General features: G+C 45.1%; 1 protein-coding gene across 1 annotated transcript in view; it reads left to right on the top strand.

Moving 5' to 3' along the window:
• Positions 1-14,483, top strand: part of LOC143286995 (myotubularin-related protein 13-like) — a 93,071-nt gene that overhangs the window by 22,666 nt on the left and 55,922 nt on the right. The window contains exons 2-7 of the mRNA XM_076594995.1: positions 4,328-4,413; positions 7,426-7,761; positions 8,492-8,594; positions 9,588-9,704; positions 13,413-13,545; positions 14,397-14,483. The exon at positions 14,397-14,483 is cut by the window's right edge and continues 22 nt beyond it. Coding sequence (XP_076451110.1) covers positions 4,328-4,413; positions 7,426-7,761; positions 8,492-8,594; positions 9,588-9,704; positions 13,413-13,545; positions 14,397-14,483 — 862 coding nt within the window. The remainder of the gene's footprint in view (positions 1-4,327; positions 4,414-7,425; positions 7,762-8,491; positions 8,595-9,587; positions 9,705-13,412; positions 13,546-14,396) is intronic.

The raw sequence follows: 14,483 nt of genomic DNA, 5'->3' as shown, positions 1-14,483 counted from the left end.
ATATATGATTATTTTAAAAAAAAAAAGAAAAAAAAAGGGGAAAAACATCATCATTACATAGCTTGATCGGGGTTAACAAGTCTTGTTCCTGGTTTATGCGGACGTCAGAATGCTGATCATGGAAAGGCGGAATTCGTTGAAATCAGACATGAGCTTGTGACGCTGGACTTCCTGACTGAATCACCACCAAATGACACAACCCCTGAATGCTGTCAGCCACGTCCTGTCCCTGTCTCTTTGTTTCGGTTTCTTTGTTTGACTATCTCTCTGTCTTTCGCAGTGTCTCTATCTTTTGTTTATGTTTCTCTGTGTTTGTCTGTCTCTCTGTCTTTCGCTGTGTCTCTGTCTCTGTGTTTCTGTTTCTCTGTGTTTGACTGACTGTCTGTCTTTCGCTGTGTCTCTGTCTTACTGTTTCTGTTTCTCTGTGTTTGACTGTCTCTCTGTCTTTCGCTGTGTCTCTCTGTCTCACTGTTTCTGTTTCTCTGTGTTTGACTGTCTCTCTGTCTTTCGCTGTGTCTCTGTCTCACTGTTTCTGTTTCTCTGTGTTTGACTGTCTCTCTGTCTTTCGCAGTGTCTCTGTCTCTTTGTTTCTGTTTCTCTGTGTTTGTCTCTCTGTCTTTCACTGTGTCTCTGTCTCACTGTTTCTGTTACTTTGTTTGACTGTCTCTCTGTCTTTCACTGTGTCTCTATCTTTGTTTCGGTTTTACTGTGTTTGAATGTCTGTCTGTCTATCACTTTGTCTCTGTCTCTTTGTTTCTGTTTCTCTGTGTTTGACTGACTGTCTGCCTTTCGATGTGTCTCTGTGTCTTTGTTGCTGTTTCTCTGTGTTTGACTGTCTCTCTGCCTTTCGATGTGTCTCTGTGTCTTTGTTGCTGTTTCTCTGTGTTTGACTGTCTGTCTTTCACTGTGTCTCTGTCTCTCTGTGTTTGACTGTCTCTGTGTCTTTTGCTGTGTCTCTGTCTCTTTCTGTTACTTTGTTTTACTGTCTCTCTGTCTTTCACTGTCTCTCTGTCTTTGTTTCGGTTTTACTGTGTTTGAATGTCTCTCTGTCTTTCACTTTGTCTGTCTCTTTGTTTCTGTTTCTCTGTGTTTGACTCTCTGTCTTTCACTGTCTCTCTGTCTTACTGTTTCTGTTTCTCTGTGTTTGACTGTCTCTCTGTCTTTCGCTGTGTCTCTGTCTTTGTTTCGGTTTTAATGTATTGAATGTCTGTCTGTCTAGCACTTTGTCTTGTCTCACTGTTTCTGTTTCTCTGTGTTTGACTGTCTCTCTGTCTTTCACTGTGTCTCTATCTTGGTTTCGGTTTTACTGTGTTTGAATGTCTCTCTGTCTTTCACTTTGTCTGTCTCTTTGTTTCTGTTTCTCTGTGTTTGACTGTCTCTGTCTTGCGCTGTGTCTCTATCTTTGTTTCGGTTTTACTGTGTTTGACACTCTCTCTGTCTTTCACTGTGTCTCTGTCTCATTGTTTCTGTTTCTCAGTGTTTGACTGTCTCTCTGTCTTTCACTGTGTCTCTGTCTCACTGTTTCTGTTACTATGTTTGACTGTCTCTCTGTCTTTCACTGTGTCTCTGTCTCACTGTTTCTGTTACTTTGTTTGACTGTCTCTCTGTCTTTCACTGTGTCTCTATCTTTGTTTCGGTTTTACTGTGTTTGACTGTCTCTCTGTCTTTCACTGTGTCTCTGTCTCATTGTTTCTGTTACTTTGTTTGACTGTCTCTCTGTCTTTCGCTGTGTCTCTGTCTCACTGTTTCTGTTTCTCTGTGTTTGACTGTCTCTCTGTCTTTCGCTGTGTCTCTATCTTTGTTTCGGTTTTACTGTGTTTGAATGTCTGTCTGTCTATCACTTTGTCTGTCTCTTTGTTTCTGTTTCTCTGTGTTTGACTGTCTCTCTGTCTTTCGCTGTGTCTCTGTCTTTGTTTCTGTTTCTCTGTGTTTGACTGTCTCTCTGTCTTTCGCTGTGTCTCTGTCTCTGTTTCTGTTTCTCTGTGTTTGACTGTCTCTCTGTCTTTCGCCGTGTCTCTGTCTCACTGTTTCTGTTTCTCTGTGTTTGTCTCTCTGTCCTTCGCTGTGTCTCTGTCTCTGTTTCTGTTACTTTGTTTGACTGTCTCTCTGTCTTTCACTGTCTCTCTGTCTCACTGTTTCTGTTTCTCTGTGTTTGACTGTCTCTCTGTCTTTCCATGTCTCTCTGTTTCTGTTTCTCTATTTTTGACTGTCTCTCTGTCTTTCGCTGTGTCTCTGTCTCTATGTTTCTGTTTCTCTGTTTGACTGTCTCTCTGTCTTTCACTTTGTCTCTGCCTTTGTTTCTCTGTGTTTGTCTTTCGTTGTGTATCTGCTGCTTCTGTCTGACTCCTTTCTGTGTGTGTGTGTGTGTGTGTGTGTGTGCGCGCGCGCGTCTGTGCTTGCGTTCGTGCGTGCGTTTCCCTTCTCGACATTCTCTAAGACATAGCGCGTTCTATTACATAATCACGAGCCAACACCAGAGTCTATGACACTCGGGGGAACTCCCGCCATCCTACCGTCAGCGAAATAGGAACTCACTTCTGCCAGTTTTAACGCTCGCCTTGATTATGTGTTGGATTCAAACCTCTGCTCAGGACTGTCCCGAGTCCAAGTCCCAGTGAAGCGATTTAACCATTGATGTCAACACTGTGTTAAGCGGCTTAGCTCAGTGCCTGCATGGTTCAGGTTATGTGTGCCGGTCATTGTGTTGGAATGCCCAGGCTGTGCTTTGTTGTGTTATGTCGTGTTTTTTTTTTTTTTTTTTTTTTTTTTTTTTTTGTGTGTGTGTGTGTGTGTGTGTGTGTGTGTGTGTGTGTGAATAGAATAGAATGCTTTTTATTGTCATAAAACCTTACAGTAAATAAGATTCAATGAAACATAAACATGGGTATACATTTCGCCAGCCTTGGCGCCCCCGCCCCACGCCCCCGAGATTTTATCTTTCAATATTTTCGTAGGGAAAAGGCTGTTCCTTCCATTGGTGTTTTTATAAAATTTTCATTATTATTTTTTTTACGTGCGCCATCTGCAAGCTGGCACACGGTGTACCTGGGTCGATCGGCTCATTCCAAAAGATTAGCATCCAGACCACCACCTCACAAGGTCTTGTGTGGAGTGGCTCGGGTCAGTCTAAGAACTGCTATTTCAGTGGTGATACGCAGGGGTCGAAACCAGGGACGCCCAAGGAAAAGGTACAAAGATTACCTCAAGGCCAACCTCGAACGGGCAAGCATACAGCCTTGGCAACATGAGACTGCTGCTGGCGATAAAGAAACTGGCGTGCCCTGACAAAATCTGAGGTGAGGACCGTCGAGGGAGACCGCCGTCAGCACCTTGCAGCTGCTCGGGGTCGGCGACACAGAGCTGCGTCTGGCCCTGCCCTGCCTGCTGGCGTTCCATGCCCCATCACCTGCAGCTGTGTGTGTGCTTCGGACTTTGGGCTCCGGACCCACTTGTGTGTTCACCGATGGTGTTCACTGATGGTGTTCACTGATGGTGTTCACCGATGGTGTTCACTGATGGTGTTCACTGATGGTGTTCACTGATGATGTTCACTGATGGTGTTCACTGATGGTGTTCATTGATGGTGTTCACTGATGATGTTCACTGATGGTGTTCACTGATGGTGTTCACTGATGGTGTTCACTGATGGTGTTCACTGATGATGTTCACTGATGGTGTTCACTGATGGTGTTCGCTGATGGTGTTCACCGATGGTGTTCATTGATGATGTTAAGCGCGTTGGGTTACGCTGCTGGTCAGGCATCTGCTTGGCAGATGTGGTGTAGCGTATATGGATTTGTCCGAACGCAGTGACGCCTCCTTGAGCTACTGAAACTGAAACTGAAACTGATGATGTTCACTGATGGTGTTCACTGATGGTGTTCGCCGATGGTGTTCACTGATGATGGCCCAACGCATCGTCATCCTCGGTTCCCGAGAGAGAACCATGGGATGAATATGATGATGATGATGATGATGATAATTAATATCAGTAGTAGTATTTAAGTGACTTATGATAATAGTGATATTGATTATGATAATTACAGCAGCAACATCATCATCATCATCATCATCATCATCATCATCATCAACAACAAGAACAATAACAATAGCAACAACAACAATAATAATGATGAGAAGAATAAGAATAACAAGAATAAGAATAATATTGATGATGATGATAATGATATCACCACTATTGCTGCTACTGCTGTTGCTGCTGCTACTACCACTACCACTGCTACTACTGCTACTACTACTACTACTATTAATTATTGTTATTATTAAAATTAGTTATATCATTCACACTATCGATGTTCTGTTTCAGGCAATGGCACGGGTCAGGGAAAAGTCCTGCAGAGACTACCGGAGAAGGACTGGGACGACTGTCCCTTCACCACGGGACTGGAACTGGTAAAGAACATACATGTCTATATCAATATCAATACTGATAATACTTATGATGGCGATGATGATTATGTAAAGTTATGCAGATCAGGAATTGTTTTTCCACTTCATTCCAGTTCCCCCTGAAAACCCATTTCTTTTAATTAAAGATGTAGAAACCACCGCCCCACCCATCCCATTGTTCTCATGGTGTACTTCTCGTCTCTGTGTGTGTGTGTGTGCATGTGTGTGTTCGTGCGCGTGTTTGTGTGTGTGTGTGTGTGTGTGCGCGTGTGTGTGCGTGCGTACTTGTGTGTGTGTGTGTGTGTGTGTGTCTGTCTGTCTGTGGAGCGCGCGCACACACACACACATATATGCATACATAGAACTAACATTTATCTGATGATAATGACAACCTGATCTGTATGTGCTTCCTCCTTCGCTGCTCCTACCAACTTTCTCTCTCTTCTTTTTCTTCCTTGCTGGGCTTTCACTTTTTGCTGTATTAGTATATTTCTTTTTTTTTTCACTCACTCCTTTACTAACTTATTTATCAGACATTTTATGATCTATGTGGTCTCTTAAAATTTCTGTTAATTTTTTTTGTTCCTTCTTTTTCTGTTACCTTTCTTCTAAACTTCTTCCCTCTGTCCCTTAGTTTCTGTCTCTTTCTCTCTCATTATTTCATACTTACCCAATTTTCTGTCCTTGTTCCCCTCCTTCCTTTACACAACTGCTTGTGTAACACTGACACAGCATATTTCACCAAGGAATGTCGATTTTCACACTGAAGAAAACAACAACAACAAAAAAACAACCCTTCTTCTTCATCTGATAATAGTAATGTTTATATGATATAGCGTCCAGTCTCTGAATGGAGTTCTATACGCATTAAAAAACAACAAAAACCAACCAAACAACAACAACAACAACAAACATCTGTCGCATCTTGGGTCGAAACCGTTACAAGAGGTATCAAGAACTGAAATGGACGTCAGTCTCTGTGTTTCAATGTCTCAAAACTCACAAGGGGAAGGCATCCGCATAATTATGTACCCACTCCCACCCCCCACCCTCTTAACATCATGTGCACTCGTCCCATTCCTTATATCGTTTTCTTCTTCTACATCGACCTATTTCCACCCCACTTTGTCCTTGCTTAGGATAAATGGGGTGCCATCCTATGAAATATCAACGCCCATAAATTCTGGTTTTGCTATCTCGGCACTCTGTGGCCAAGGGTAAAGGGGATGGGGGAAGGGAGAGATGGTAGAAAGGGGGGGGGGGGGGGGTGAAGAGGGTTTACAGCCTGTCCGAGGAAGGAGTTCATTTAGTGTATTGGTAAGAAGAGAAGGGGGAAGGAAGGAAAGGACGGGGAATGGGAGTAGGAGGGGTCTGTCAGTAAGCAACGTGTGCTGCAAAATCTCTACCATTGGTGCCTGACACACTATAACATCTTAACTTTCGCTCTTACAAGGGCACACAACTCCAAGCCAACGGAGCTTAGCGCTTTCTGTCGTTTCTCCGCAGTTAAATAAAACTTAATGTACAGGAACAAACACAGAAACCTTCCCCTTATGTGCTCTGCATACATTTAGCTGTGGGCAGCCGAACGGAGAACACTAAGCAGCACTGACTGGAACTTGTGTGTGTGTGTGTGTGTGTGGTAGCGGAAGTGGCTGCAAATGCTTGCTGTTTAATATTAAAGCACTCCTTGCCTCATTTGGCTTGGACCACCTTTTGTGCGGCGTTTTCCTGAAGGTCAGAAGCAAAGGACTGGGACCTTGCCAGTGGAAAAAAAACAACACAAGACAAAAATACAGCATGCATGTACTGGTTGTATTTTCCTTAACGTCAGACTACATTGCATGCAAAGCACGCGCGCGCGCGTTTTTGTATGTGTGCTTGTGTATGCGTGTGCGTATGTGTGTATGTGCGTATGTATGTGCGTGTGTGTGTGTGTGTGCGCTTGAAGAGGTATTGTTTCACGCCGAGTGGCCATCGCATACAGTGTGATTGATTTGATCTGTCGAAGGAGAAGAACAACAACAAAAACAAACAAACAAACAAAAACAAATCAGTCGAAGGAGAACAACAACAAAAACAAACAAAAAATCATCAACAACAACAAAAAGAGAAAACAAAACAGCAACAACAAAAAACAAACATTAACAACAAAGAAGGAAACAAACACTATTCTGCAAGCCTACAAGACATCATAGCCTGTCCACCCATTTGAAACAACCGCCAACACAAACACCGAAGCCGTCGCCGTGATCAGACGAATCACAACAAGAATTGACAATAACAACAACAACAACAAACCCAAACAAACAAACAAACAAACAAGCAGCTGTACACAATCAACATCAACAACTGCATTGACAACGACCAGCACTAAACATGACCAACCTGTTCTCTTTCTATGCCAAGTTCTGCCAGCCCATGGAACATTACGGCCTCTCACCCCGCTGAATACTACAACCACCAGCACCTACACCATCAGCACTAACACCACCAGCACCAGCACCAGACAATGACAAACACACACACACACACACACACACACACACACACACACACACACACACACAGATATATATATATATATATACAATACAATACAATACAGTGCGACACAGTCCAATGCAATACAATGCAATACAGTACCATACAATACAATACAATACAATACAATACAATACAATATAACACAAAACTATATATAGAGTACAACAAAATGCACTACAATGCAATACAACTGAATATAACTTCTTCTTCGTTCGTGGGCTGCAGCTCCCACGTTCACCCGTATGTATGTATGTATGTATGTGTGTGTGTGTGTGTGTGTGTGTGTGTGTGTGTGTGTGTGTGTGTGTACACGAGTGCGCTTTTACGTGTATGACCGGTTTTTTTTTGTTTGTTTGTTTTTTTACCCCTGCCTACACGGCCATTCTCCGTTTTCGGGGGACTCAATACAGCAAAGTACAACAACAACAACAACAACAACCTGTTGTATCTCTCTCTCTGTGTGCCCAGTTCTGCCAGCCCACGGGGCATTACGGCCTGTCCCCGCACTGGAGGCAGCCAGTTTTCTACGTGGCTGTGCTCACCGACGTGGACTCGGACCGTCACTACTGTGCCGTCTTCACCTTCTTCGAGCCCCTCGCCCTCACCCCCGCCAAGCCAGACGATGTTGATGCCGAGGAGGGGGAGGGAGACGAGAGGGAGTGTGGTGGTGGTGGTGGTGGTGGAGGGGGCGTAACTGGGCGAGCGTCCTATGATGGTGGTGGTGGTGGTAGGGGTGGTGGTGTGTACTACGCCCCCAAGAGTCTGGTGCTGGTGTCTCGGCTGGACTGTTTTGAGGTGTTTCGGGTGGGTGGATTTTGTTTTCTCTCTCTGTTTCTGTCTGTCTGTCTCTCTCTTTCTTTCTCTCTGTGTCTGTCTCTGTGTATGTGTGTCTGTCTCTCTCTCTCTCTTTCTCTGTCTGTCTGTCTGTCTCTCTTTCTTTCTTTCTCCCAATCAATTTCGTTTAAGTCTACTTCTAGCATCTGAAAAAGAAAGCGTCATAAGGAATTTGTCAATACACTTGTATAAGGCATTGCATTTCAGATCTGTTGCAACTTCATGATTTTCTTCAATGACTGTGCTTGTTTGTGTATTGTAGCCCTTCATGAGGGGCAATGGCCTTTATAGGAATAAAACATCCGCATCTCTTTCTTTCTCTGTTTCTCTCTGTCTGTCTGTATGTCTGTCTGCTTGTCTGTCTCTTTCTGCGTCTGTCTCTCTTGTCTCTCTTTCTGTGTGTGTGTTTCTGTCTGTCTCTCTCTCCCTCTTTCACTCCTCCCCCCCCCTCTCTCTCTCTCTTTGCATCCGTGTGTGTGTGTGTGTGTGTGTGTGTGAGAGAGAGAGAGAGAGAGAGAGAGAGAGAGAGAGAGAGTGATTTGATGAATCTAATTGCGGTGGAGGTGCCTATGATTGATAGTAATAATGATGGGTAGTTGATGGTGTCTGTATTTGATTTCCCTTTTACAAATCTAGTGTTTTTAGCAGAAAAAAACCGCTCCATAAAAATCGATATAAAAAAATCCACCGCGTGTTACAGAATTGTCTGGGGGTGATCTACACGGTGCACACAGAGAACCGGGACGTTCCTTTGGAGACTTTGGTGGGCAACATCCTGGGTAACGTCCACATACCCCCTCCTGGTAAGGTCTCCCGGATGTTTTTTTAATTTTTTTTATTTCAGGTTGAGAGTGAGAAACACAGATAGACAGACAGACAGACAGACATAGGACCGTGGTGACTTAAGGGCAACATTCTGGAATGTACGTCTGTTTGACAGACAAACAAAAGTCAGAAACGTTGGCAAGCAGCCAAGAAGAGACAGACAGGCGGAGAAGATAATGTGCACGCGCGCATGTGTGTGCGGTGCGTCCGTGTATGTGTATACATGTATGTGTGTACGTGTGTGTGTGTGTGTGTGTGTGTGTGTGTGTGTGTGTGTGTGCAGCGAATCAGCAGGTCGGCACAGCATGTCCTGCTGATGTGGACTGTTTGTTTTTGTTCTGACTAGTGCAGTGCGAGAGCTGCCTGATTCATTGCTGTAACAGGCAGTGCCGGTCAATGATTGAATGTAATCAGGTTGATGTGATTCACTCCGCAGAAGACTATTTCACACGCACACACACACACACACACACACACACACACACACACACACACACGCACACACGCACACACAAAATTACTCAATCACACACACACACACACACACACACACACACACGCACACAAAAAATTACTCAATCACACACACACACACACAGACACACACACACACACGTACACTCGTACGCACGCACGCACGCACACACACAAACATACATCAACACAGACACACAGACACACACACACTCACACACAACACACACACACACCCACACACACACACACACACACACACACACACACACACACACACACACACACACACACACACACACACACTCACACACACACACACACAAACACACACACACACACACACACACACACATAAAAAGAAGCGATTTACGAATGCATGGACGGTGTGTGCGTGGTGTACATGCGCATAATTAAAATCATATTGTGCGCGTATGCGCGCGACTGTATGCTTGCTTGCATGCGTACTGGCACTACGCGTGTCTGTGTGCCTACAGGAGGTCCCCAGGTTCAGTTCTCGCTGGGCGCCGGGGACAAGCAGATTGTGCAGCCACCACTGAGCCCCGAGGTCCCCGTCAGTCACTGCACTGTGGCCCTCTTCTTTGACCTCCTGGGTGAGAACTGGGACACACACAGGGGGGTGGAGGGGGAAGGGAGAAAATGACAGACAAGAGAGACAGACACACCGTGATTGATATTGGGCTGTTTTATTTAATAAGGCCGTGGTCTTTCAGAAGGTGGTGTACATGAACATAACAGAAACGTATTCAAATTATAAAAAAAAAATAAACATCCAGCTGCTTTACAATGCTTTCATTTGTTGATGACAAGAATGCAGTCAGTTAGCACAAACACTGGTCTTTAATATACTTGTGTGATTTTAACTGCTGTCTAATATCACGCAACCCAGGACAAGAAAGTGCAAAACGAATTGCGTCTTCTGTTGAAGATCGACATATTGGGATTTTCAAAGTTCGACCATGTCTGTCGATAGCGATTACAATGAATGTATATGTCTGAAATACCAAGCCGTAATTTTCCCATACTGCGTTTCAGACAAACAGTGAGGGAAACAGGAGAGAGAGGGAGGGGGGGGGGGGGGGGATTGGAGAAAGAGAGGTGGGCGTATTCAGTCCAATCAGTCCACCACTTTATTGTCTGAAAGGCACAATGTACAAAAATTCCCATCAGGCCCGTCACAGAAGAGAAAATATCAACCTTAAAAAAAAGAAAAAAAAGAAGAAAAAAAAGTACCCTAAGGAAAATAACCTTCATTCCAGCGTAGAAGTAAGATCATTCCCACGATCCATGGCGGGGAAGGGAAGGGGTTGAGAGAGAAGGTGTAGGAGGGAAGGAAGCGCGTTTCACAACCATCATCACAGTATATTGTTATCACAGTGTGATGCAAACACTAAAAGACGAAAGTTCGACATAAAAATGCATTAGTTGAAAAGTCTTCATTTTTTAATTTTTATTTTATTTTTATTTTTTATAGATTAAACCCGACTGCTGTAGAGTGAAGGGGAGGTAACAGCGTAGAGTGAAAGGGAAGTAACAGCGTAGAGTGAAGGGCAGATAACAACCTAAAGTGAAAGCGATGTAACAGCTGTAGTGTGAAGGGGCGGTAACAAAAGGGGAGGTAACAGCGTAGAGTGAAGGGGAGGTAATAGCGTAGAGTGGGGGTGGGGGGGGGGATATAACAGCGTAGATTTAAGAGGCGGTAACAGCGAAGAGTGAAGGGGAGGTAACAGTAGAGGAGAGGTAACAGCGCAGGGGAGGTAACAGTGTAGATTGAAGGGGAGGTAACAGTGTAGAGTGAAGGGGAGGTAACAGTAGAGGAGAGGTAACAGCGTAGGGGAGGTAACAGTGTAGAGTGAAGGGGAGGTAACAGTAGAGGAGAGGTAACAGCGTAGGTGAGGTCACAGTGTAAAGTGAAGGGGAGGTCGTGGTAACGAAGTAATGGAGAGTGGAGGACAGTGGTACTTCCAAAGTGAGATGGACTGTGGTGAAATGAAGCTTGATTCCGTGATAATGATGATGATGATGATGATGATATGGATACTTATATAGCGCCTGTCCTCGGTCAGAGACAAGCTCTAATTGCTTTACAAGATGGGGTCATTTTCACACAGGCTGCCTACTTGTGTAGAGCCGACTGCCATTAGGCGCACATTATTCGTTTCATGTGTCTTTCAGTCAGGTTTTAGACACTATCACGCATACTCAGATATATAACATTTTACATGTACGGCTGTTTTGTTTATTTACTCCGCCATGCAGGCAGCCATACTCCATTTCCGGAGTGTGCATGCTGCGTATGTTCTAGTTTCCAAACCCCGCCGAACGCTGACATGGGTTTCAGGATCTATAACGTGCATAATTGATCTTCTGCGTGCGTATACACACGAAGGGGTTCACGCACCAGTAGGTCTGCACATTATGTTGACCTGGGAAACCGGAAAAAAAAAAAATCTCCACCATTTACCGGCCAGGTCCTGGTTGCACGAGAATATCTTTGTATCGCTAAGTTTGCTCAGAGTGGATTCAGGAACTCTTAACGATTAGCAAACTTAACGTTGCTAAGTTCGCTCATGCAACCCACCCCAGGTTCAACGGGGATCGAACTCCGGTAACTCGGGGGAGAATCCATCGCTCTGACCATTTGACTACCGCGCATGGTATTGTAAGCCATTTTTTGATATGGAAACCAACCAAACCAATCCAAACCAAAAAGAACAACTTGATGCAGTGAGTCGTCGACCCCAAAGGCATATCCACCAGGTGGGAACACGGAAACACAGGGAAGGAAGGAGGGCGGGGAAGGCAAGGCAAGGCAGTGCAAGGCAAGGCAAGAAGTTTATTTCGTGTGCCCCATGAGGGCATTGAACCATATTCATCTTTTACACACAATATACAGACAAAAAGAATGATGTCAACATACACATAGACAAAAGGCAACGTGATATCGCTTGGTGTCGAACAAATGTGGCGTGGCAGAATCGGTGAGCCGTTGGACTTATGACATTAATCAGGGTTCCAGGCTCCGTTTCGGCATGGTGTTGTGTCCTTTGGAAAGGCACTTCTTCTTCTTCTTCTTCGTTCGTGGGCTGCAACCCCCACGTTCACTCGTATGCACACGAGTGGGCTTTTACGTGTATGACCGTTTTTACCCCGCCATGTTGGCAGCCATACTCCGCTTTCGGGGGTGTGCATGCTGGGTATGTTCTTGTTTCTATAACCCACCGAACGCTGACATGGATTACAGGATCTTTAACGTGCGCATTTGATCTTCTGCTTGCATATACACACGAAGGGGGTTCAGGCACTAGCAGGTCTGCACATGTGTTGACCTGGGAGATCGTAAAAGTCTCCACCCTTTACCCACCAGGCGCCGTCACCGTGATTCGAACCCGGGACCTCAGATTGAAAGTCCAACGCTTTAACCACTCGGCTATTGGGCCCGTCGGCACTTTACTCCGATTTTCCTCACTCCACCCTGTTGCGAATGGGTTACCCGACTTCAGTTGGGGGAGGTTAAACCGGCGGAAGGTGAGGATTGGGCCCCGCCTTCCAATGCCGAGTCATGGACATGGTGAATAAGAATTCACTGCCGCGATGGTCGTAAAAGGGCTGTAGGACCTTCAGTTTTTTTTTTCTTTACTTTTTAGGAACAGAGTTCATTAGTTCTGAGGTGCTGTGATGTGACAGCTTGGAAACGAGTGGAGTTCAATGCAACGCGCAGCATTCAGATGGAGTGAATCAGAGTGGAGTGGAGGGGGGTGAGGGGGGGTGGGTGGGACTGGGGGAGAGTGTTTTTAATCATGCAGCGATGCAGAACGGAACACAGTGCAACTGTGCAAAGCGAAACGCTCGGTTGATTGACGTACTTGCGGTCGCTTCGTACGAACTGATTATTGTGGACTGTGGATAAATCAATATTAACACTTAAGCTGTTTAGAAACATTAACAAACAAAAAAGGGAAATATGCACTGCTGAATAGACGAATCAGGGGTAGGCGAATCAGGGGTAGGCGAATCAGGAAAAGGCGAATGGGAATGGGCGATGAGGACGACATTTTTGTATATCATTTATCTCAATTTGTGTTCATGTTTTACACAGACTTGGACAGACTCTAAAGGCCTTACCAGCACGTCGGGTTTATGCCGGCGAAAGTCAAAGCATCTAAGCATCTGGTCCTTGTTGGTTTTTTTTTTTTTTTAATATCTTTTTTTAACAGCACCTGTGGTGCATCATGTATGGATCAGAGCAGTCCGCACGTTTTGACACCTGCTTGAAAGTGAAAGGTAAGTGTGTGTGACAGGTGTGAACAACGCCGTCAAGGTGCTGTGTGCCGCGCTGACAGACCACAAGATCGTCTTCGTCTCCCACAGCTACTCCCGTCTGACGGCCGCTGGCAGAGCGCTTGTGGTGCTGCACTACCCCCTCAAATACAGGTGTGTGTGCGTGCGTGTGTGTGTGTGTGTGTGTGTGTGTTTGGGGGGGGGTGTATGTTTTGTTTGTGTGTGTGTGTTTTATTTGTTTTGTGTGTGTGTGTTTGTTACGTGTGTGTGTGTGTGTTGATTAGTATGTGTATGTGTGCGTGTGTGTGTGTGTGTTGTTTAGTATGTGTATGTGTGCGTGTGTGTGTGCGCCCGCACGCATGTGTGTGTGTGTATGTTTGTGTGAACGCGCCTTCATTTTGTGTGTGTGTGTGTGTGTGTGTGTGTGTGTGTGTGCGTTCATTGTAATCTTTCATGTAAACGAAGTTTTCCCCTCTTGTAGCGATTAGACATTAACAAGAACACATTGCTTGTTACAGAAAGTTTCTAACAGACATGGAGAAAGTTTCTATCTGTATGTCTGTCTCACTCTGTCTCTCTCTCATTGTCTCTGTCGCTGTCCCTGTTTCTCTCTCTCTCTCTCTGTTTCTCTCTGTCTTTGTCTCTGTCTCTCATTGTCTGCCTCTCTGACTCTGTGTGTGTGTGTGTGTGTGTGTGTATCTCACTCTTTCAAAATATCTAACGTGTGAAGCAGAGGAGAAAAAGGACAAACGCAAACACAAGCAACATTACTGTTTGTATCACTCGGAAATGATGATCAGTAATGTGTGTGCGTGTGCGTGTGTGTGTGTGTGTGCATGCGTGCGTGTGTGCGTGTGTGTGTGTGATGACGATGTGTGTGTGCGCGTGTGTGTGATAATGATGATGTATGTGTGTTTGTGCGTGTGCGTGCGCGCTTGCATGCGTGTGCGTGTATGTGTGTGTGTATTTGTGTGTGTGTGTGTGTGTGTGTGTGTGTGTGACAGTTACGTGTACATCCCGGTGCTGCCCTCAGCGCTGCTGGAGGTGCTTCACGCCCCCACACCTTTCATCGCCGGTGTTCACGCCTCTCT

Source organism: Babylonia areolata, chromosome 10 (genome assembly GCF_041734735.1).
Source record: "Babylonia areolata isolate BAREFJ2019XMU chromosome 10, ASM4173473v1, whole genome shotgun sequence".
In the NCBI taxonomy this organism is placed as follows: Eukaryota; Metazoa; Mollusca; class Gastropoda; order Neogastropoda; family Buccinidae; genus Babylonia; species Babylonia areolata.
The sequence above is the reverse complement of the archived record's forward strand: the minus strand, read 5'-3'. Positions and strand labels throughout refer to the sequence as shown.